Genomic DNA, 23,653 nt, shown 5'->3' with positions numbered 1-23,653 from the left:
CAGCTGGGGTTCCCTCCTAGAGGACTCTAGCTTGTGTCAAATTGATGTAAAACTAGTCAGCACAGGGGGCTGACAAGATGAACTAGTAGGTAAAAGTGTGGTAAATGGAGAAAATCAACTCCCAGAGCTGTCTTCTGACCTCTATTCTACACTGCTGCTGTGGCACACGCCCACATATTTAACAAGAAACAGTATGGGGTAGATACTGGTGTTACCCTCTCCTAAAACATGGGTGGTTTGAGAATTAGAGAAGCTAAGTAAGTGTGGGGGTGGGGCTTAGCCATTGGCACAGTGGGGGTTCTGTCCCCTTGGAAGAACCTCTGTGCCAGGAGCACTCTCTGGTGCCCTTAATCTAATCACAGCCATCTCTACTGCAGGACCTCTTCTGCACCCTAGTCTTTGTTACTGCCCGAATGAGTGGTCATTCATCTCTGCTTATTTCTTAGCTGCATTTGCTCTTTATATATTCTCTTTCTCTCTCTTTCTCCCTCTCTCTCTCTCTTTCTCCCTCTCTCCCTCTCTCTCCCTCCCCCCCCCACTCACACACACACACAGATTGAGAGCGCGCTACTCACTGTGTCATGTAGTCTCCACATTCATGGCCTCTTGTAGACCAAGTTCTGTTTCTGAAGATGCCGGTACCCAACCTTCCCTTGAGTACTGTGCTTAGAAAGCATGTGTAAAGGAATGAGTGGTCTTTTTGGCTATGAAAGTATTGTACAGCTTTTTCTACAGAGTCTTACAGTGTCATCACTGTGACTACACTGTCTGTCTGAGAAGCTCTTCTGGGTCTGCCTTCCTTAACTGTTTCCCTAGCATTTGTTCACAAAAGTCCTTTCTGCGTTCTGGAAGCAACCTTTGCACGTGGTGTGTGTTTGGGGAGAGGAGATGTCATAGCTATGGCACATCACATGAAAGGACTGCTGACACCTGGCATACCACATATGTTGGTAGTAGCCTGTGCGTGCTGGCTATTCCATTAGCAGTTGTTGAGAACAAAGTGAGCACCTCACAGATACTTCTGGGTGGCTTAATTTTTAGACAGTGTGGCCAGTGGGATTGTGCTAGTGGGCAGAGAGAAAGAGAAAGCTGTTCAAATCAGAGAAAATTAAAGGAATAATCTGGGCATGGTGGTGCATACCTGTAATCTCAGCATTCAGGGGTGGAGACAGAAGGATTTTGAGTCCAAAGCTAATCTGTGTACAGCAAGATAAAAATGGGAGTGGGGTTTAGGAATTAAAGTCATTATTCAAGTGAAGGGTACTATTGAGGTTACAGATAGTGTTAAAGTCAGGAGGCAACATGAAGTTTTGTTAAGGTAGATTCTACGATTTGTATTCTGGTTTTTGATTTGTTGTTGCTTTTGTATAGAATTTTCTATAGGAAAGTAGTTTTTGATCAGGGTTATTCCTTCCCAGGAGACAGGTGGCAATGTCTAGTCAGCCTTCTGCACACAGTCCCAAATGTCAGTAATGAGGCTGAGAAGGGGTAGGGGCAGAGTTGTTCTCTAGGATGGAAGCTTGGTGCAGTTTGGAATGAGACCTTCACTGTGCCGTCGTCCTGGGCCCCACAGTTCTGGTTTACTTCCATTTCCTAGTATTCACAGGTTGTTAGGCCATTCTTGCCACCTGGTGAAGGGATAGAGGAGCGGGAGACATTAATGCTTAATGCTTTGCTTTTAGGATGAAAACCAAGACAGCTGCCAAGTATGGCCTTGCGTCCCAGCCCCGCCTGGTGGATATCATCGCTGCAGTCCCTCCTCACTATCGAAAGATCTTGATTCCTAAGCTAAAGGCGAAGCCCGTCAGGACTGCCAGTGGGGTGAGTGATTGAATTGGTGAGATATTGATATGTAGTGAGGCAGCAGTTGAGGACTCAGGCTCCTAAAGTCGTCATGCTGTGTGTTTGAATGAAGGAGGTGTGCACGAAGCTGAGAGGTGCACCAGCTAGGATGCTTAAAGGAGTGCATGGTTTTATAGTGTCTTTAAAGATCGAGGCTTGGTCACTTACAGTGTGACAAATGCTGTTGACCCTCTTAACTGGTAGCTTCCAGTTGGTACTTCTGAAAGACATACAACGATGCAGGGTAGTTTTATTTGTGATAATGGTGGAGCAAATCTCCCAGTAGGGAGCGCTGTGAGTGTCCAGAGAATGGGGATCCTCAGCAAAAGGAAAAAATAAAGTCCCATCAGAAAGCTTGGCACTTTCCTGACCCGTGAGTAGGCTCATATGATCAGGGAGGATCAGGCTCAGAGGTTGCTGGGAGCAAGAAAGGAATAGGAAAGAGGGCACGGGGGGGGGGGGGGGGGGGGGGGAGCACAAAGGGCACGGCCTGTGCAGACAGAAAGTACAACAGACTGGCAACAGTTCACTTGGCTTGCCATGGACTGGACTCAGTTGGCCCCCAACCTTAGGGAGAATCAGGGTCCCGGTACTCAGGTGGACAAGGAGTCAGCGGGGTGATAAACAGACATGAATACCAGAGAGAATGTTGAATCTGACTGTGATTTCTCAAAGTGAGCATCAGACTTATATTACAGACAAAAACAAGGAAGTTAAGTGACACATTAAGGTCATCTAAGGTACATTGAGGTTACCCAATGCAAAAAGACTCTTTACACAAAACAGAGAAATGCATTACATAAAAGCTGACAGGAACCAGGCAGTGTTTACAACTGGGATAAAAAGCAGCCCCACCTAAGGTCAGCTTATTCTTAGAAGCCAGGGGCAAGGGCTTTATGCCCTTGCCATAGTTCCAATTCTAGTCTTTGGATAATCTACCTTCTCCCTAGGCCATTGTAAATTCCTGTGTATGGGAGTGACTCAGCTGTTATTCTAAGTATTTACTCTAGTTCCTTCTTAGACTACAACCTTCCTTCTTCCTAGGCCATTGTAAATTCCTGCACATGGGAGTGACTCGGCTGTTATTCTAAGTTTATTTTGTAGAACTAGCCCTGCAATTTCTAGCTCATTTCCAGTAAATTGTAATGCCTGATTTCTCTCACTATCTCTCTGTCAACACTGGAGACTTTTCATCTGAATGAGTAGCATTCTTACAAAATTCAAAGCCCAAGGTTGGCTCAATGATTTCCTAGGATATTGGAACACTGGTGGAGGCTAATCTAACTTAGCTATATGTCAAAATCAACCCTTAGAGGCACTTACAATAAAACTATATTGAAGGACAGCACACAGATCCATTCACCGACTGATGTAGGGACAAGTTTGGAGCATTCGTGCTACAGGATGCCGAGACTCCAGGAGACTACGTTTCTGTGAACCTTTTTGCCTCAGGACTGCTTCCAAGCTTTTGGGCTTGCCACAAAGACTTCACTGGAGTGGGTGTGGCGTTGGCTAATGATTTTTTTGAGATAGACTCATTGTATAGGCCACACTGCCTTGAACTCACACTGTCTCAGCTTCCTGCATGCTGCATTCATTTGAGAAAACTAGGGCTTAGCTTATAAACAACTACATGCAATTGACAGAGAAACCAAATAGCAGGAAACTATTTCAGGTGCCTGCACAGTGATGATATGAGCAGAGTAGATTTTCCGAAAGTTATTCTAGATACGGCATGCTCAGTAGTTTAGAAACATAGAGGCCATGTTGTACATTCTGTTCTGAACTCTGAAGCATTAGGGGGCTGAATTGGGGTTTAGGCTCTGAGGACCAAAGGCTGAGTGAGAGGCCGGGGGAAAATGGGCGGGTCAGGATCTGATGGAGAAGGAGTTCCAGAGTTGAAGTCTGTATTCCTGATGTGACAGCATGTTTGCTCTGCTGTCTGGATCAGGATGTGGTATTTCTAGGGCTTGGTTGGCTATGTCAGTGGCCGGATCCCCTGGATTCTGATACTTGTGGACAGCTAAACCTCACGATCTTTACACACAATGTGCGCTAAGTCTGATACACATATATTACTAACAGGTACTTACACCACATAAAAACTTAAAAAAACAAAAATACGAATCTAACATGTGCACCTGCTCAGCTAGTCATAGCCTGCCTACTGCAGTAATATCTCAGTTCAGAATCACTGCTTGTCTGGTTGCCACAGCGCCTCAGATCACACCTGCCCTGGCTTTCCTTGATTTCTTTACCCTCACACTGAAGAGTGCCCATTGTTTTTCAGTTTGGTTTAACAAATGCGTCTGTATAACTAGAGCCGGTTCATTGTCTCCTTGGTATTCTACACACGTGTGTACTTACATAAACACATTCCCATCTGTTTTGAGGTGTCTTCATCTATCTGTTGGCAACTATTTGGAAAACAGTAGCTCAATTTCTTCAGCCCTGGCTTCATCTGGCTTTCTCAGTCTACATGTCCTCTGTCTACAACTTCCTCTCTGTCCATAAGAATCCAGCTTATGTTAATCTTAATGTGACTTAGTGTGAATCTGTGTGGTCACCTACCTCCCATGTCAGTAGCTTATAGCTTTGATCTCTCTGCTGCCAGCCCTTTTCTCAGGCAGGCACATTCCCCACCCAGCCTGGACTCTGCAGGACTCTGAGATTTTGCACATAAATTCTAAATCAGTCTAGTTCCTGACTGCCTCTTCCCGCTTTGGATGTTGAAATCTAGGATGTCTGTACAATTTGAATAATAACGATTAGGTTTACATATAATATCATATAAAGTGATCTTTGTAGGCCATTTTAGCAAAATATTTGGAGAATAAGAATTACGATGACCTTAAAAGCTAATTCCCAGGGCTGGGCTTGTAGCTCAGCGGTAGAGTGCTCAAGCCCCTGGGTGCAAGGTCTAGGATCACAAATTAGTAGTAATGGTACCTTATTTCATACTTACTATAAAACTAAGTACAAAACTCGCATGCAATTCACAGAAACAATTTAAGTATTAGCAATAAAAAAGAACATGACTTCATGATACAGCATCATCAGTGTCTTGCGGGAGACCCTCAGTTTCTTCTCAGATCGAATCAGCCTGCCCCTTCAGTACCTTGAAGACCTTTATGCGCCTTTATGTGCCCTTCAGTACCCTTGTGTCCTTATGTCCCGTTCCAATTGCATTCCTCTCCTTCACTCTTAGGGTAACCACTCTGTAAAATTTTTGTTAATTTTTCAATGATAGCTTTCTAATTAGTGTTTCTTTTATAGATCGCTGTTGTGGCTGTGATGTGCAAACCCCACAGATGTCCACACATCAGTTTCACAGGGAATATATGTATGTAAGTATGGCTCTGATAAGTCGGTGTATGTGTGTTTCAGTTAAAGTAGTAAGTGAATTCCCTAATGCCTTGGTCAGTACAGGCTAATGATAGGTAAAACTGACTGAAAGATCCAAAGCTCAGCCTCTACATCAGCAGCTTTGATAAGGTGTTTCAGCTTGTTGAAACTGATCAGATAGTGCTGCGGTGCTGAGACACTCATAGGTTATGAACGTGGGGCAGTGGACACCTGATACCTCAGGAAAATAATGTGGAAACATGGGCTCTGTTGGTGCCAGCATTAAATTAAAAAGGGTTTGGACCAGAGAGATAGCCACCATTTTACAGTTCTTCCTCTAAATAGCTGTTGGGGTTCTGTAACTGAGGAACTGGGAAGAGTTCATGGATGCACATGTATGACAGGGGCAGGAGGATTAAATGGGAGGGAAACTTCCTGGGTAAAGCAAAGTCCTGGGAAAGCATGGCGTCACCCAGGCTGGGCGGCTGGACTCCCGTGTCAGGCCTGTAGGAGCTGTGACTGCAGTGTTGTGACGTGTGTGTGTGTTGGTTGGCACGTTCTGCACTGAGCTGTCTTGTTTGCTTGTTGGTGAACAATGCTGGGAGGTCGACTGCAGTTTGACTTGATGGTGGGCGGGGCTGCCTTGACGGGCGGCAGGATGTCCTGTTGAACTGAGTTTTCATTCGCCCTTCCTGTTCTGTCCTTGTGTCCAGATACTGCCCCGGAGGACCTGACTCCGATTTTGAGTATTCAACCCAGTCTTACACGGGCTATGAGGTAAAGCCTTGACTTGGTCCTGACAGAGGGTGGCCTGACAAGTACCAGCATTCTTCTAAGTTTGCCTTTTCTCATGACTAGAGAAGCTTTTTGCCAAATATCTGCACTGTGTCTTCGAGTGCTGTATATGTGCCAAGTCACTGGAGAAATGCTGACTTGAGCATTTCTTAACCATTATTTCCAACCTCTGTCCCAAATGTTTGCCACTCTAAGCCTTTCAGCAGGATTTGGAAGGTAGATACTATGATTCTCTCTGTATTTTGGCGAAGAATTTGAGACATAGAGCCTTAGACAGCTGACAGGGAGGTAACATTAGTGAGCAGCCACTCTGACCTGTGTATTCCATGGTTCAGATTTTTTACTCTTGTTTTTTATTTTTACATATTAAATAATGTGATAAAATACTGCTTTGCTTCTCTCTCTCTCTTTCTCACACACACGTGTATTTTTTTCCCATACATGTCTCATTGTAACTCAGATTGGCTTCAACCTTTTGATAGTCTTGCTGTCTCACCTGGAAAGCACAAGGACTGCAGGTGTTTAGGTCTGACCACTGGGAGTTGGATAGTCTGTCAGAGCTCGTCGCTGAAGAAAACTGATTCTCCCTGTCTCAGCACCACTGATTGCCTGTAACTCATGAGCATGGTTCAGGGCCTTAAGAAATGCTGTCCATGTTAAATGTTAGCTGGTGTTGTCATTGTGCAGATCTTGTTTATACTGTCATTTGTTGAGATCTATTGAGTGTCCTGATGCTGTCATGTCGAGAAGACACTGCCTAGTCCTCTGCCCCCTTTCCCTGAGTCTTAGGTGTAGTGGCTGTGCTGTAGCTGTATCAGTTAGGCATTCTACTGTCACTTGACCTCTGAGTTCTGACCAGCTGGTGGTCACCATAACAGTCTCCACCTGCTGGAAAAAGACAAAGAACCTTTGAGTACCCACTGTATGACAGTGACATCAAGACCGCTCACCGAGCCCTTAGAAAACATGTATAGTTAAGGGCCTCGTGCAAAGAGATGTGTGCCCATCTCTGTGAATGCATTACACTTTGGGTGTCATCGAATTTCCACAGAAAGTGAATGTGATGCCTTGCTGTTGAGGTACGCTCAGCAGTGTGGGATGGGACCAGCTAGATGCTCGGCACCTTGTTAAGACAGGCTAGAAAGTGGGACAGGAGAGGTGGCTTTAGTCTTCAAAACCCTAGAATATTTCGTTTAACACAGCCCTTCGCTACTTTGTACTCTTTTTTTTTTTTAATTTTATATTAATGCTACATAATTTTTTTCTCCTTGTTTACTTAGCCAACTTCCATGAGAGCTATCCGTGCTAGATATGACCCTTTTCTGCAGACAAGACACCGGATAGAGCAGGTAAAGAGGCTGTTTAGATTGTTTTGTTTTGTTTTGTTTTTTTCACTTCAGAGATGTTGCAGTTGCTTGATTTGGAGTCATTGTGAAGTACGATGAAAGGAGCGAAGTTTATGCTCATCTGAAGACTGTGCTGTGCGTGGTCAGACTTACACTGCTTAGAGACTGTTGTGTCCTTTCACTTTGATGGAGGTCACTTCTGGAAGTGTGTAAAAGTTCTTTAACTGTTGACAAAGGATTGAGCTTCCAGAGCCAGATGAAGAAGTGTTGTGGCAGTGTGCTCAGTGAGAGCAGGGGATTTACAGCGGTATGAGCAGCTGATTGGAGATCGTGGACTTGTTCTGTGTCATGACTGTAGTGGTGCATAACTCCATCAAAACTCTCCAGTTGTGCCTTAAAGGGGGTGGGTTTTATATATTAACGTAGCTGGTTTAAACAGGTGACCTTGAACTTCTCAAGAAGTCTAAACTTAACTTTGCAAGCACTAAAATGTAAGCGTTGGAAGTTGCAATAATCAACATGGTAAGACAAATAGAAAGGAGTGTGCGGTACGTAAGTTGCTTCTGGGTTTGTGTAGCAGTTCATTATTGAACACCACCCAGATCTAATGATGCAAGCACAAGTGAGGGCAAGAGTCAGCAGTCAGAGGACCCCACATGGGAAGCCCACATAGCTTAGGAAAACATGTTCTGGGATGGTTTGAATATGTTTGGGCCAGGAAGTGGCACTATTAGAAGGGGTAGCCTTGTTGGAGTAGGTGTGTCACTATGGGTGTGGGCTTTAAGACCCTAGTTGTAGCTGCCTGGAAGTCTTCCACTAGCAGCCTTCAGATGAAGATGTAGAACTCTCAGCTCTGCTGCACCATGCCTGCCTAGTTGCTGCCATGCTCCCACCTTGATGATAATGGACTGAACCTCAGAATCTGTAAGCCAGACCAATTAAATGTTGTCCTTATAAGACTTGCCTTAGTCAGGCTTCTCTCAGCAATATTCCAGTCCCTGGTACCAAGCATATACAAACCATTGCATATTCTAAACTGATTTTGACTTTAATTTTGTTTTTCAGGCATAGTATTCTACATATTTAAGATGTGTATTAGTCAGACTTCTCTAGAGAAATAGAACTTATAGAATGAGTGTGTGCGTGTGTGTGTATGTATATATGTATCACACACACACACACTGCCCATGAATGGAAGGTCCAAGGATCCAGGAGTTGTTCAGTTCATGTGGCTGGATGGCTCAGCTGGTCTTGAGTATACACTGGAATCCTAAAGAAGTAGGCTCTAATGTCAGTGAAGAAATGGACTTACCAATGAAGTGGGAGGGGCAAGCAGCTGAAGCTAGAGACTGCTTCCTTGTATGTCCTTAATAAAGGCGTCCAGTAAAGGTCATGGCCCAGAGAAAAGATTCAGATTAGAAGTGAATCTTCTACTTCAATGATTTAATTAAAAAAAAAAAAATCTGTCTTCAAGGACAGCCAGGGCTATACAGAGAAACCCTGTTTCGAAAAAACAAAAACAAAACAAAACAAAAATCTCTCACAGGTGTGGCCAGCCATTTGGATTTTAATTTCAGTTGTCATCAGGCTGACAACCAAGAATAGCCATCACAAGATGATAAACTGCTTAAACAGAGTGTGCAATATTTTGTTTACTAAAAATTTTTAAAGATCCTAGGTTTAGATATTAGGATAGTCACATATAATAACAGTTCTTTTCTAGGTAAGATCAGTAGAGTCATCTGGAGAACTTAGTAATATAGTGACACAGGGTCTCCACCTCTGCAGGTAGCGGCGGAGTTTGGCTTGGAATCCTAGCACTTTTTATAGATGCTGCCAGAATGATTCTGATGTTCCCCCTTGTATGCAACCATGGATAGAGACGTAATCCTCTAGTGTTGCTGGGTAGACATACACATGCTCACTCAGACACCCAGTGGTAGCACTTGCTATTTGCTACTTATAGAAACAACTGTTTTTAAAGGTCTACATGGATATTCATTACATAGTATATTCTAGTTCATATTTGATCCTATAGCTTTCTCACACAATACAGCAAGACATTTTAAAACATAGATCCTGGCTTATTATAGTTGACACTGCCATTCTGCCCTGGGGTAGAAAAGATGGGATATTCCATTTTGAGATAGTCAGTTACATACTTTGGTCTTTTAGAAGGAGTTTGAAGGCCTGTGTCCACAATCAGCTTTAAATTGCATATTGAAGGCTCAGTCTAATCTAGTATTTATCTTTCTTCCTGTACATGAAGTCCAGATACTGTTTCAGTTTCAATTGTGTCTTTTTACCATGAAGTCTGACATAAGATATATGTGTAATAAATATTTGCAGCATTTGATACTATATTATGTAGATTGTTTTAATTTATTATAATCTATGTTACCTGTTATATATGTCTTAAATTCCTGTTGTTGAATTGCTACCTAACTGTTGGCATTAAAGTCTGGCATCTGGTTTAGTTTTAATTCTCAGTCTCCCATCTTATTTGAGCAGGACTTGTTTTTCTTTCAGACATTTCTTTTTTAAACACATGGAGTTAGCAAGGTGTGTTTTGCTGCTTTTCATTTATAAACTGTGCTCGAGAGACTGAAATGAAATCGGAAGTCCTGCAGGCCTGGAGCAACTCTCTGATGGATGTGTGTGCTTCTTCCAGCTAAAGCAGCTTGGTCACAGTGTGGATAAGGTGGAGTTCATCGTGATGGGTGGAACGTTCATGGCCCTTCCAGAAGAGTACAGAGATTATTTCATCCGAAGTTTACACGATGCTTTATCAGGCCATACTTCAAACAATATTCACGAGGCAATCAAGTAAGAAGCCCTATTTCTCACTCTGTGAAACCATAGCCTATTTGTCCATCCTCCTAGCAGCCGCCTACGGGGATTGGATCTGTTCTGTGTACGTATTCTGAATTCCTCATACTCCTTTTTTTTTTTTTTTTTCAGGAAGGAATTATTTTCATTGAGCTAATCCTTTAGAAAGAAACAAGTATGTTTCATTGGCATAGTCATGTTTTCATATATTGACTTGTTCATAGATCTTTTCAGACACAGGCTGATTAAGCTGTCCATACTCAAACTGGTTTAGATTGGCCTGTTTGAGTTTCAGTCCACCCACAAAGAGGACAGGCTATCCATTCATCCTTCCTGTCTTCCTTCCGTCTTTCTTTTTTAAAATTTATTAGTGTAGGAGAGACAGAAAGGGAGAGGACAGCACATGCATGTGCACCTGTGGGGATGAGAGGACACATTTTAGGAAGCCGTCGTCTCCTTCCATTGTGGGTTACAGGGATTGAACTCAGCCCAGGACTGGGTGATCTTTGTCAGAAGCATCTCACTGCTGTAAGAAACACTGGGACAAATGACTATTGCTTAAGCACCAAGTTATTTGTAATCGATCCTTAGCTATCAAGAACTTGCTGTTCAAGAATGGTCCCTGTCTTAGTCTGTTTGCACTGCACAAACAGAATACTCGAGCCTGGGTAATTTGAAATGAGCAGCTGTCCCATGCTATGTTTCTGGAGGTTGGGAAGTGCAGTATCATGGGTGCAGTGTTTGGCAAGAGCCTTCTGTCATCCCCTCATGGGGTATGATCAGAGGTCATGAAGCACCAGGGGGCCTCACTTTCATAAGAACGTTGTTCCATTCTCAAGGGCAGAGACCTCAGCCTGCCCACCCCTCAGAATTACTACTCAGCACTGTCACGTTGTCAGTTTTAATGTGGAGCTTGAAGGAGCAGGCAGCCACACCATAGCACGATTGTATACTCTTTCTGATTAATAAAAAAGAAGATAACTGTGAGCTTTGTTAGCTAGTGTGTCATACTTTTTATCAGGAGAGTGCTAAGGCTTCATATAAATGTCGGTAGTTATAGAAAGTTTTAAAATACTCTTGCTTTAAAAAATCTGAGGGTACCTGGGCAGCTACTTACACACATTTTAAATTATTAGTACAGTCCCACTAGATCCTATCTGCTTAGTTACCGTTCTATTGCAGTGAAGAACACCATGAGCAAGGCAACTCTTACAAAAGAAAGCATTTAACTGGGGGCTGACTTACAGTTTCGGAGGCTTAGTAAGTTATCAATGTGGCAGAGAGCATACGGCATGTAGGAATGCTGTAGGAGAAGTATCAGAGAGCTCCATCCTGATCCACAAGCACAGAGAGCCTGGCCCTGGTGTGGGCTTTTGAAACCTCAAAGCCCACCTTAGTAACACCCTTCCTCCAATAGGCCACGCCTCCTAAATCCTTCAAATCCTTTAAAAGGTATTCCACTCCCTGTTGACTAAGCATTCAGATAGATAAGTCCATGGGGGCTGTTCTTATTCAGACCACCGTGCCATCCATGCAGTTACAGGTCCTGGGCACAGCATATTGAGCAAGGTAGAACTGTCTGTGTCTTTGTGGCACTGTCCTTTTGTAGTTCAGTGTCTTACAAAGTAAAAGCTGTGATTTGAAGGGACTGCTGTGACAGAGACCTGCTGTAGGAAGAGGAGTCTGAGACTTGTGCAGAGGGCAGAGTGAGGGCACAAGAGGGGAAACAGCTCATGGCTTTCCACGGGCCACTGGATTATACTCCAGTGACCAAAGGTATGTCCTCAGGTGACATTGAAAGGCTGAACATGGGCCAGATGGTGTACCCTATCAAGGAGCTGAATTCATGTGAAATGCAGAAGTAAATTGTTTCAAGCCAAGGGCGTGGCAATATAATCTCATTAACAGGAGAGATCATTTGACTGCCTTCTGACTAATAGGTTAGAGTCTTACAAGAGGGAATGAGAAGCCCATGAGCGTCTTCATCACTGGCTCAGACAAGGGTGTTGGCAGAGGTGATGGAGAACAGGCTGGTTAGGGGAAGGAAAGCCAAGCATGACACCTGAGGAGTTGGGTGGGAATGTCGTATGCTAAGACAGAAAAGCCATAGGGTTTTTCAGCTTTAAGGGAGGAAATTTGGGTTTGTTATATTTTTAGTGTCCATGATGTGTGTAGAGATGACTGGTAGGTTCCAAAACCAGAAGTCTTGGCTACAGGTACACAATGGTGATTTTCAATCATAGGCAACATTCACAGGCCCCATGGAGGGATGATGCTATCTAGTGGGAGAATTTTTGCATCTCCAAGGTATGCTAAGACAAAAAGCAAAAGTTCAGAATTATACCACAGGTTCCATATGTATGTGTCCATCCATATCTGTGTGTTGTGGTCATCATGGGCCAACGTTAGCGCTGAGGAAGAAGAGTTGGGAGCAAAGAAGGCCTACAGTTGCTGTGTGTACAATGTCCATTGTGTTTCACTCCATACAGTAAGCCTTTGAGTGAACCGGCCAGATCACCTGTTTTACATGTAAGGCATCCAAGGCCCAGAGGGCCAAAGCAACTTGCCCAGACTTAACACAGGTACTTGATGGCAGGGTGGGAATAGAAGCCCCAAGCCACGTTCAGAGCCTGAACTTTGCTGTAATGCTAGAAATTGCTAGGTGGAAAAGTGTGTGTGTGTGTGTGTGTGTGTGTGTGTGTTGAAAGGCATCTAGTCTCTTTCTGACACCCTTAGCACTCAGACTTCGGCTTCTCTTTTTGTGACAGAGGAGGAGAATGTCATGCATCTGATTACAAGGTGGGTAAAATAGTGCCTCTGAGTCCTTTGTGTGGTGATAAGTAGGTCAGGTGTGGACTGAGGCTCAGGGCGGCTTTGTTACCTATAGCTAAAGCCTGAATAAACACTAGAATGGTCTTTGAGTGGTCAGTTTATATCATCAAAGGTGACCAGGAGTGACCTTGGTAGGGTTACCTCCTGCAATCGAGGTCATGCCTCTCTGTGTGTCTCTTCCCCGGTTGCTTTCCTTTGGGTCTGTGAATTGAAGACATTTCATAGATTTAAATAAATGTCAATAGCTTGAGGAGCAGCATAAAGGATTTATCTTCTGGAACGACGTGTGGTGAGCAAGTAGTTTTGTTTGACTGAGAAATGACAGGTAAATTTTCTGTTTCCGAGTCTAGACTTAAGGGTGTGTGACTTGTTCCCACAGGGACCTCAGTAACTAGAGGAGATGGCATCTATTTTTACTGTCCATTCAAACCCTGATCATTCATGAGTGTGAGTCATGCTTAGTAAAGCTCTGAAGTTTCCAAACTCAAGAGGAGAAATGATGGAACCCAGCTCACTCCTCTTCGTACTCTCGGGTCAAATTATATCTCAGATAAAGTATGATTCGGGGGAAGTAGCCATCATTGCAGCTCCAGCAACTCAGGGTTTCCAGATGACTTCCTTCACCCCTAAAAGCCCTAACAGTATTCTCTTCAATACCATTGACTCCCTTCCTCTTAAGAATGAGCCTGAGGTTGTCCTCTGGCTTCCTCACATATGTGTACACTCACCTGCACACACACACACACACACACACACACACACACACACGCACGGCATGCATGCACACAACATTGTAAATGTAGCTGGTTTATCCATGCCATGTGCCTGTAATCCCAGCCCTTCTGCTGTGGGCCAGGAGTGGTAATAGTCACATGGAAGCTCAAGGGCCAGCGAGCCTCGAGTGTGCGGCTCAGCAGCACGGATTGGAGGGCCATTGCCACAGCACAGTAGAAAGAGAACTGAAAGCTGTTTTGACTCCACACAAGAACCATAGCATGCACGTGTTCACACACAATAACAAATTTAAAAACAAGTGAAAGATTTTCAAATAATTTAGGTAAGGAAATCTTCCCAAGCTTGTGTACTTATAGACAGACCCCTTTTCTCAACACAGGTTTCATATGTCATACGTTGAAGGGGTGTGTGTGTTTATATATATGGAGTTCAGCTGTAGCTATCTTGAGCATACCTCCCCTGTAAGTTTGCTCTGAGCTTTTTTGTGTGTGGTTTGAGCCCTGGGCACCTATGGAGCAGACCAACTGAGCAGATGTAGAGTTTCTGGGATACAGTTTTCAGATTGTCATCAATTCAGATGTCAGCAGTCTAGCTTCAGTTCTGATGCTCCGTAGTATTTGACCATAAGTCATCTATTTTTGTTAGAACTCACTTGATTCGGATCACGATGTGTTTGTCCAAAAAAGTCCTTAAGGGAAGAAAGTGTCTTCTGCAGATGTCTAGCCAGGGCCAGCGTGGGCTTGTTTTTGTTCTTTGCCTCAAGAGGGCACTCTGCTTTTAGTTTAAAAAATGTTTCTCTGGCTTGAGACTTCATTGCAGCAAATCTTATGAATAGAAGTGCGAGCCAGCGCAACATGGGCTCAGTTGCAGCCCACTCGGCTGCTGTCCTGCTCTCTCCTGCTCTCTGTACTTTGTGAGGCAATATGAAAAATGCCGATTTGTGAGTTTTTGCTTGCTTTATTGAGGTAAATTCTTCATATGACTCCCTATAATAAAGTGTTCAGGGGAAATTTTATGTTATTTGAAGTAGTAGTTTCTGAACTAAACTAGGAACAAAATTATTTTCAAATGTTAGCATCGTTGTGAATTAAAGAGCAGCCCGGGAAAACTGGTTTTGGTCTGGTGTGTTCTTTTCAGAATGTGTAGGCAGCCTTCCTGTCTGTTATTTTGTGAAAAGATGTTTGGAAAAATAGATGTTTTCCAGAAGAGCCACCCTCCCTCTGATGGAAGCTGGTTCACTGCAGAGCCCTGGCAGGTGTCTCGTTCTTCCCACGCAGCTGTGGCGCTGACACTCATTTTCTCAGGACAATTGGATGTTTTTCAAAGGGCCATTTTAAACTAGGCTTACAGCTCCTTGAGGTGGCAGGTGAGCCACCAGTGTTGAAGGTTAAACATCCTTAGGGCCACACTTCAATGAGCTCAGCTGTCCCTCCTTGGTCTTCCTGTGTCTAACCCAAGTGATTAAAGGTTTGTTTTGTTCTTTTTACTTAAAAGTTTAGGACTAGATTTTAAACCAGCGTGAGCCTGGTTATTGTGGCCTGTTGATAGCAGGAAGTCTGTGAAATCATTGCAGGCAGAAAGTGAAGGAACACAAGCCTGCTCAAGGACAACGCAGGCCTGGCCACTGTGAAGGCTGGTGAATGAACCCAGTGCGGATCACTCAGCCCATCAGCTAGACTGAGCATTTTTGGGTCTCCAGAGAGTGCCAATTACTGATGACTGTCATCCCCTAAAAACTATCACTTTGGAGAAAGACCACAGTGGGACCTGAGTCACCCATTCACCAGAGTGCGACTGTTGCCAGATAACTCAGAGCAAGCTCCTAATGGAGTTTTATTCCTTTTTAATCAGCTCTGCCCAGAAGCAGTTTTGTATTCAGTGCTCCTTGGCTGTTTTCAAGAGGTGCAATTTAAAAGGGTAGTTACCCTTCAAGGAGGCATGAGTCACACCTTTCCCTGTGGAGTTTTAAACTCATTTCCGTTCCTTCCTTTTCCCCCGCCTCATCAGTGCCTTTAGATCCTCTATGTCCTTACACATCCTGGGAGAGCTAGGTTGCTAGGTAATGCTGGGTACCGAATGCCAAAGTTAATTCCATCAAAAAGAAAGCAAAGAGAAGCCATCAGAGGTCTGGAAGCAACTGGCAACTTCCATGGTCTTCCCCACATGCACTGCCATGCGATGTATAAACTGGCATTCAGCTTGGTGTTTTTTCCCTTGATTCGCTTGGACAGACCTGTGTAACAGAACACTGTTGAGATTCAGAACATGGGAAGTTGTAGTGTAGTTCCAACAACCAGGAGGCAGAAGCAGAAGGATCTCAGATGTGAGGCCAACCTGGGCTTCTTAGCAAGGCCGTGTGAAAGCAGATAAATAATGGAGAGGATTTCTGTCACCAGAGTTACTTTCTTTTCCTCCAGAAAATCCTCACTTTTGCTTCCCAGAATCAGCAATTCTGGTTTTTACGGGTTTTTTTCACCCACCATACATGGATTAAACCCGTTGTAGAACTTCACATACTGTTAATCATCTGGTCTCCTGTGGAGGGGTTCTTTCGCTGACTGTTGCTTGAGGTTCACCAGGGTTGTTAGGTGAGTCCATGGTTGCCCATTTTTAATGCTAAGCAGTATTCTGCTGGGTACACAGACCACAGTTGGGGTGGACCACAGTTTGTGTATCCATCCTTCTGCCTGTGGACATGGGCTGCTTGCAGCTTGTTAGTAATACAACTCCGACCATTTTGGTACAAGAATTTTTATGGTCAAATGTATGAATGCTCTTGGGTAGTAAGGAGAATTGCTAGGCTTGTTAGTGTTTCATGAGAAAGGCCAGCCATTTTTCTGGAATGGGTGTGCTGTTGGTACTCCTGGCACTCATGGGCGAGCGCTTGGTGGTGCTGCATCTCTACCAGTGCATGCTGCTGTCAGTCCTTTTAATTTTAGCCATTCTGGTGGGTGTGTAATGGCATCTATTGTGGGTTTAATTTGCATTTTCCTGATGACTAATGTCATTGAACACTGAGTGTATGCTTGCGCTGTCTGATTGTATTTCCTTTGTGAAGGGTTTAATCTTTTTCTGTTTTTGTTGTTGTTGTTGGGCTGTTACATGTCCTTGGTTTGAGAACCCGGTCTGTACCTTGACTATTCTATTGATGATGTCTTGGGGCAGAATTAAGATGATCAATCTTTTTCTTCCTTACCACTGTTTTCTGTATTGTAACTAATAAACCATCTCATATTCTCAGGGCACGAGGTTACTCACCCGTGTTGTCTTCTAATTAAAATTTCAGTTTTTACATTTAGCTTTCTGATCCCCTTTGAATTAGTTTTTTTGTATACTGTGAGGTAGGAGTCAAGGCACCCCCCCCTTCCACCCCCAGTATGGAGACTGAATTGTTTCTTTAAAAACTCACCTTTCTCATTTCTCATGGGCCACACAGTGCAATGTTGTTGTCTGTTTCGGTTTGTAGACCAGTAAATATCATATTATTTTGAGCACTGTAGCTTTTTAGTGTGTCTTAAAGACAAATAATATACGTCTTCTAACTTGTAATTGATTTGTAAAGCTGCTGTAGGTAGTCTGAGCCCTTTGCACATCTTTGTAAAATTGAGAACTAACTGTTGCTGGCAGCTTATCTTACAAAGTGTGAAAGCGTTAGGATATTTTTAAATGACAGATAGGGCACAAACTCTGGGAAGAGAGCTGACTGTGGTCATCGGAAGCATGGCCTGGCTCCTGGTTTATTTAGACTTCCTTTACTTTTTATCAGCCATCTTCTGTGAAGGTATTTATTGGTTTTACTTTTTATGATTTATTATTTTATTTGTATTTTAGTCTATGTGCCTGCATTTATGTATGTGCATGTGTATGCAGAAGCCAGAAGGACATGTCAGCTCTTCTGAAACTGGATTAAGGGGTGTTAGGAATGAACTCGGGTCCTCTGGGAGAGCAGTATGTGCTTGTAACTGTGACACATATTTCTGTCCCCGGGGCTATTCTTCTCTGATTACTTAAGTTGTAAAACCTTGGCCACCATTTTTCTTTTCTAATAAAAATATTCAAAGTAGTAAGTTTCTTTTTAGGCTCCTTTTTTCTTTCTTTCTTTTTTGAGATAGAGTCTCACTATTTAGACCAGCCTGGCCTTGAACTCAGAGAACAACCTGCCCAGATTCTGGACATTTCTATATGCAAATGCTGTACATTTTCACGTCTTACATTTTAAGTTATTATCATATCATATTTTAATTATTCAGTGTCAAGTTTTCCCTATTACCTTTTCTATTTCTTTTTCAATTCCAGGGATTGTATAAAAATTGTTTAATTTCTGCATTTCAGAACAGTGAGTTTTTGTTTGATATCTTAGTGATTTCTGATTTTATTTCATTTTGTTCAGAGCGTCTATTCAGTTCACCTTCAGTTTTGGTTTTGTTGTCTTTGTTTAGTTAGTAGAGACTTGTTTTATGGCCAGTGTAAGTGCTCTTGATGAGTATGATATGTGCAAAGGAAGTAAATTCTGCTGTGTCTGGTGCCTGTACAACTCAGCTGAGTGAGTGAGAGAACAGCTCAGATGGTATGTGAGTGAGCTGTGCAACACTATAGCACCTGACATAGTTAGCTGAGACAGAGAAAGTCTGCTGTCTTTCCTCACAGTTTTGGAGGGTCCAGGCTATATTTTTAGAATGTGATAGGAAGATTATGGCAGAACAAACCTGCCACTTCATGATGGACTTGAAAGGCAAAGGGAGAGAGATAGATCACTCAGCCCTTCATGGGCAGCCCTTGGTGACATAACAGCCTCCACTAGTCTCTATTTGATATTAGTTCTGCCATAGAGCCTCATGTGCTTCCTGCCAACCCTGTATGCCTTTCCATTTATTTGCTTTCCAGCCTTATATGCCTTTATAGAGCAAGTGGATTCCTTGTAGGCAGAAACCTACAATACTTGTCGGGAAGGGAATGCCCACAGTTGCCCATCTTGATAGTGTGTGCCTTTTAATTGCAATATATCGTGCTGTTAACATTTGGTATAATTAGTGATAACTAGTTTATATTGATTGGACTTATGTCTACTAGTTTAGTCATCCCCCATGCTAGTTTTCACTAACCAAGAATAATTTCACTGAACTCCATTCCTTTATAATACTGCATCTCTTGATAGAGACTGTCTTTAAGAGGAAGTAGTAAGTATCTGATGGAAAGTAGTGTGTACCTGAAGGGTGTGAGGTGGGGGCAGTGGGAATGGCCTTCATTAGGATTCTCTACCAGGCTGCCTCCTGGCCAGCTCCGGCCTCAACCTCCCCGGTAGCTTGGAGATAAGTGCACTTGTGTCTGTGGCTGGTAGGCAGCTGCCATCACTTCCCATTGCCACCCACTTAAGCACAGATTTGTTCTGTGCTTCCATTTCCCTGGGGTCGTAAAATGAAGTGATGGGACTAAACTGACCCCAGGTGGTCCTGGCTGACATCCGTGACTTGGAGGCTTTGATTAGAGGAACGTTTATCTAAAAGGTGAATTCACACTGTTTTCACTTAGCCGTCTCCTTCCGCCAGGGGCAGCTTTCTGTAAGCTTACCTGTGACCTGTGTTCTGTTACTACTATGGGACCCCTGGCTCCTCAGCTATCTGGTCATGACTACAAAATGTTAAGTGTTTTTATCAGCTGTGGAAAAGAAAAACAAGAACGTCAAGGGACGCTCTCTTGACTGATGTGCTAGGGCACCTGACTCGTCTCTAAGCTCCAGTGTCACCAGCTGACCTTTCCTAGTCATACTTAAACATCAAACTACCTTTTGGCTTTTTCAATTATATTGGGCAGAGACTGTTGGCTCTTAGATCCTATTAACATAACCAGTCTCCAGAAAGAAATTAGATTACAATTTCAAAAAAGAGGTAGGTGCATCCTCTAAGCCTACACTCTTAAGTGTAGAGCCTCCCTAATGTCAGTGTGAGATGTATCCGATTTTATTGAGGTATTGTCCAGGTGTGGTGATGGTTTATAAAAGGACATTTTTCTGCGGGTGTGGTTCTGAGGCATTCAGTGATAACCCCAGGTGGCATCAGTCCAAAGAACTTTTAAGCTCTGTTGACCCATCCTGGCCTGTGGAGATGGGACGAATGTAGACTATGACTAATGGAAGTTAATCTCTTATCTCTGTGCCCTCATTTAATTGTTGGTTTGGCTTGAATGGATTGAGTTTGGTTGGGGTCCTATAGCTTGACTGAAGCAGCTCTAGGATAAAAACTAGGTTTTTAGTTCTAATAGAATCTCTGACCTAATGCAAATTACCTTTTCTATTTCCAAGAGGGACAGTAGGCAGCAAGATCACTAGAGGCTATGGGAAGGGAGAAAGTCCTCCTTTGTCCTAGCTACATCTGATTTATTTATTCTTTCTTCATGTTCATTTCTTTGGTTTGATTGGAGGAGTTAGTGATGAACTCCTAAGCTATTAGACACTAAGCATTGTTGGACCCGCTGGGAGCTCCCCGTCTAAAAGGAGGAACAGACATGTCCATAAATAAGCGTGGATGCACACGGAGCTTGTCATACCAAGGGCTCTGAGAGCATGTCACAGAAAAAGAGATGTCTTTGAGCCGAGTTAAGACTAGGTGGCATAGGTTTATTTTTAAGGTGGGGCTCTCCTTTCCCTCCGCCCTGCTCCCCACCCACTCTCACTGTGAACAGTTCCAGCACTGTATGTTTCCTAGAGAGCAGAGCTTCCTACATAGCTGTTACCTTGGTGGCCTGTGAGAAATGAGTAATTCAGAGCATCCCTGCAGCCTTCCTAAGGCAGTCCTCTAGCTGTCATAAAGAGCAGTAGCCCTGGCAGGAAAACTGAGTCCAATTGCAGCCTCTGGTGTTAGAAGTTGAAACAGCTCCTCTCTGCCCCAGAACCTAAGACTGAAATCCCAGAAGGTAAGGTGTCAACTGTGGTCCTGGAAGAAAGGCGCACTGGTTAAGTGGCTGCCCACAGGATGGAGGGAGGATTATGTAGCAGACCCTGAAATGCTCAAATGGAGCAGCATCTTGTGTACTTGTATTAGCATATGAAAAAGAATAGTTACGTAGATATCTTTACATCTCTGAAACAAGGCAGCAGATTTACTAAGATACTGGACTACACATAGCAGCAACAAAATCTCCACAGCTCACCAAAGATTCAATACTCAGTTGTTTTTGATGTTCAGATTTGATAAGAATTTCCCCTTCGTTGCTTTTCAGATGGAAATACAATTCGGAAAGGAAACAGAATATACTGACCCTTTTCTTTTGATTTTCAAGACAGGGTTTCTCTGTGTAGCCTTGGCTGTCCTGGAACTTTCTCTGTAAACCAGACTGGCCTCAAACTCAAATATCCAACTGCCTCTGCCTCCAAGTGCTGGGATTAAAGGCGTGTGCTGCCAATGACTTTTCAAACTGTGGGTTATTTTCTTTCTCCACATTTTCCCAGAGGAAAGACATTTTTGAGGTGGAGTTAAGTTTGTTTTCATTTGCAAGGTGATGGATGGTGTCATGCTTGTGGCAGCCTCCTCGGTGTGCCTGCCTCCATGCTCCATGATGCTCTGTAACAGACAGATCAGTTTGTAGCTCTTCCCTTCCTCGGGGCAGATTCCCATTGCTGCTGTTGCCAGCTCTCTTGTTTTTCCTAGTGATGGAGCTGTCACTGTGCCCAGGCTCTCTGGCCTACGGCCACTTCTTCTGAGAAATACCAGTTGAGAACACGCACAGTTTGTGGTACATGTTAGATTCTGGATCCTAGGATGTTTCCAGGTACTTTCTGAACTACACTCAGAGCTTCCTACCTTCTGTCTTTTATGCATCTTAATATAATTTACCTTTTTTCTTTTTTTCTTTTAATTTTAGAAAGTTCTCTGAAGTCCAGTAACTGCTGTTAGAAGTAGATGAGTTGTGTTTATCATGTGACATTATGTACTTCCTGTCCTCCATGAGAACATTATGGAAAGGTGCAAAAAAGAATGGTTACAGTTAGGTTAGAGATGTACAGACAGACAGAAGTCTGGCCTCTCAGGCTGAGAGTCTAAATAAGCAGACCCACCTTCAACTCTGTCTGGCAGCTTTTTTCACTGTGTCCCAGAACAAGGTGCCTGTTGAGCTTCAGTGTCTTCGTGTGTAAATGAAATATAGGACACCTCTCTGTTGATAGTCAGTGACCCAGTGTCATTCACAATGTCCTCCGTCACTGAGTTCCTGCCACCTACCTCACCAGAGCCCTGACAGATGATATGACCTTGGGCCAACAGTAAGGTCAACATCTCAGAGAACTTAAATCCAAGGCGGACCTCACTATCCTGTATCTTGACTTAGTGAGTGACCAAAAACCGCTCTCTCATCTTACACATTCTTAAAGCTAGGCGTCTTCCAGGTAGAAGAGATTTCACCTGAATGATCCTTGCCGCCTACATTGCTCCCCTTACCTACTCCACCCCTTGTTGCTGTAGTATTTAAAATGGCTCTATGATGCAGGGAGAAATAAGTAATGCAGATGGTTTTGGCTTATGTGAAATCAGTTGCTAGGAATTGAGAAATAGCTTTTCACAGTTGAAATCACTGTTTTGAGGAAGATTATGGCTTCAGCCAGCTGTGTGAATGATAATGATAACGGGAATGAGATGGGGGTGCACCAGTGCAGTTGTGTCGGCTCTTTGAAGTGTGGGTACCGTTGTTGCCGTCCTTTGGATGCCAAGGCCAGAGAGGTTAATAGAATTACTTTCTGCCTGGTGAGGGAGTAGGAGAGCTGGGACTTGAACTTACCCTATCTGGCTCCAGAGCCCACATACTTAGTTAACTGTCTCATCCTAGGAAAAGTAAGAGAAGGCAGGCTAGGAAGAAATGACCCCAGGTGTGTCATTTTACTTCTGCTCTGCAGGTATTCTGAGAGAAGCTTCACAAAGTGTGTTGGAATTACAATTGAGACCAGACCTGATTATTGCATGAAGCGGCACCTAAGTGACATGTTGACTTATGGCTGCACAAGGCTGGAGATCGGAGTGCAGAGTGTCTATGAAGATGTGGCCAGAGATACCAACAGGTGAGATGCTGGCAGGCAGCCTCCTCTGTCCCCACTGACTCTTCTTTCTTCCTTGAGCCCAGTCTCAGAGAAAGATGTGCAATCTTAGCTGTTTAACTCTCTTCTGCCACCCATGCTCTCAGGCCAGCTGTCTGTGCCTTCATTTTCAGTATAGTCATCTGACAGTCCTTTCCACCTAAAAACGTGTCACTGAGTCAGGGAAGGTCAGTCTGTGAGGAAACTTGTAAATAACTGCTCCCTCGGCTGAAGAGCAAAGAAATGAGTGAGGATTTCATTAGCAGCAGACGCTACTGACACAAAGTGGCACCGGCCACTTCACATGGCAGGACTGTAAGGGGAGCTAAGGAAACACACTAGTCCATACTTAGAAGCAGCCTAGAGGAATGGCAGGCCCAGGACTTTGTCCTTTAAGTAACAGTGATCTGTTGGATATTTTTAAGCACAGAGAAAAATCTAATAGGTATTGTACCTACAAAAGAGGAATCTCAGGGCAAGGCAAACTCCAGTAGGAAAGTCTCACCCAAGGAGAGCAGGGTAATCACAGGCTGTGCTAGGAGATCCCTGTGGGGATGTTCAGGGACACTTCCTGAAAAAATAACAGCAAGCGGAGGCTGAAAGGAGACTGCGAGTTACTGGTGTGCATTGGAGGAGAGCTGCTTGAGGATGGGAGCACATGACAGGCAGAAGGTTGGATTACGTGGGGCCCTGGGTGTCAGCACAAGATCCTGGGCTTCAGTCAAGAGGCAGGCTGGGAGCTAAGATAGGAGCATGCCTGCATATAGTCAGTAAGAGCTCCTTTGTGCCAATATGGGAGATGGTTTAAAGGGGGGGTAAGGAGATAGCCTCGACCCACAGCTGTTGGAGCAATTTAATTAGGAAACCCTTG

At 43.8% G+C, this 23,653-nt stretch overlaps 1 protein-coding gene across 3 annotated transcripts in view; it reads left to right on the top strand.

The window, feature by feature from the left end:
- The window catches only part of Elp3 (elongator acetyltransferase complex subunit 3), a 62,667-nt gene that overhangs the window by 5,034 nt on the left and 33,980 nt on the right, over positions 1-23,653 (top strand). For all 3 annotated transcript variants that reach the window (NR_045599.1, NM_028811.3, NM_001253812.1), the window contains exons 3-8: positions 1,683-1,821; positions 5,119-5,189; positions 5,901-5,964; positions 7,263-7,331; positions 10,000-10,154; positions 22,606-22,767. Coding sequence is in view for 2 of the 3 variants with exons in the window: in NM_028811.3 (NP_083087.1) it covers positions 1,683-1,821; positions 5,119-5,189; positions 5,901-5,964; positions 7,263-7,331; positions 10,000-10,154; positions 22,606-22,767 (660 nt within the window). In the remaining variant the exon portion in view is untranslated. The remainder of the gene's footprint in view (positions 1-1,682; positions 1,822-5,118; positions 5,190-5,900; positions 5,965-7,262; positions 7,332-9,999; positions 10,155-22,605; positions 22,768-23,653) is intronic.

This window comes from Mus musculus, chromosome 14, assembly GCF_000001635.26.
Source record: "Mus musculus strain C57BL/6J chromosome 14, GRCm38.p6 C57BL/6J".
NCBI classification, from domain to species: domain Eukaryota; kingdom Metazoa; phylum Chordata; class Mammalia; order Rodentia; family Muridae; genus Mus; species Mus musculus.
The sequence above is the reverse complement of the archived record's forward strand: the minus strand, read 5'-3'. Positions and strand labels throughout refer to the sequence as shown.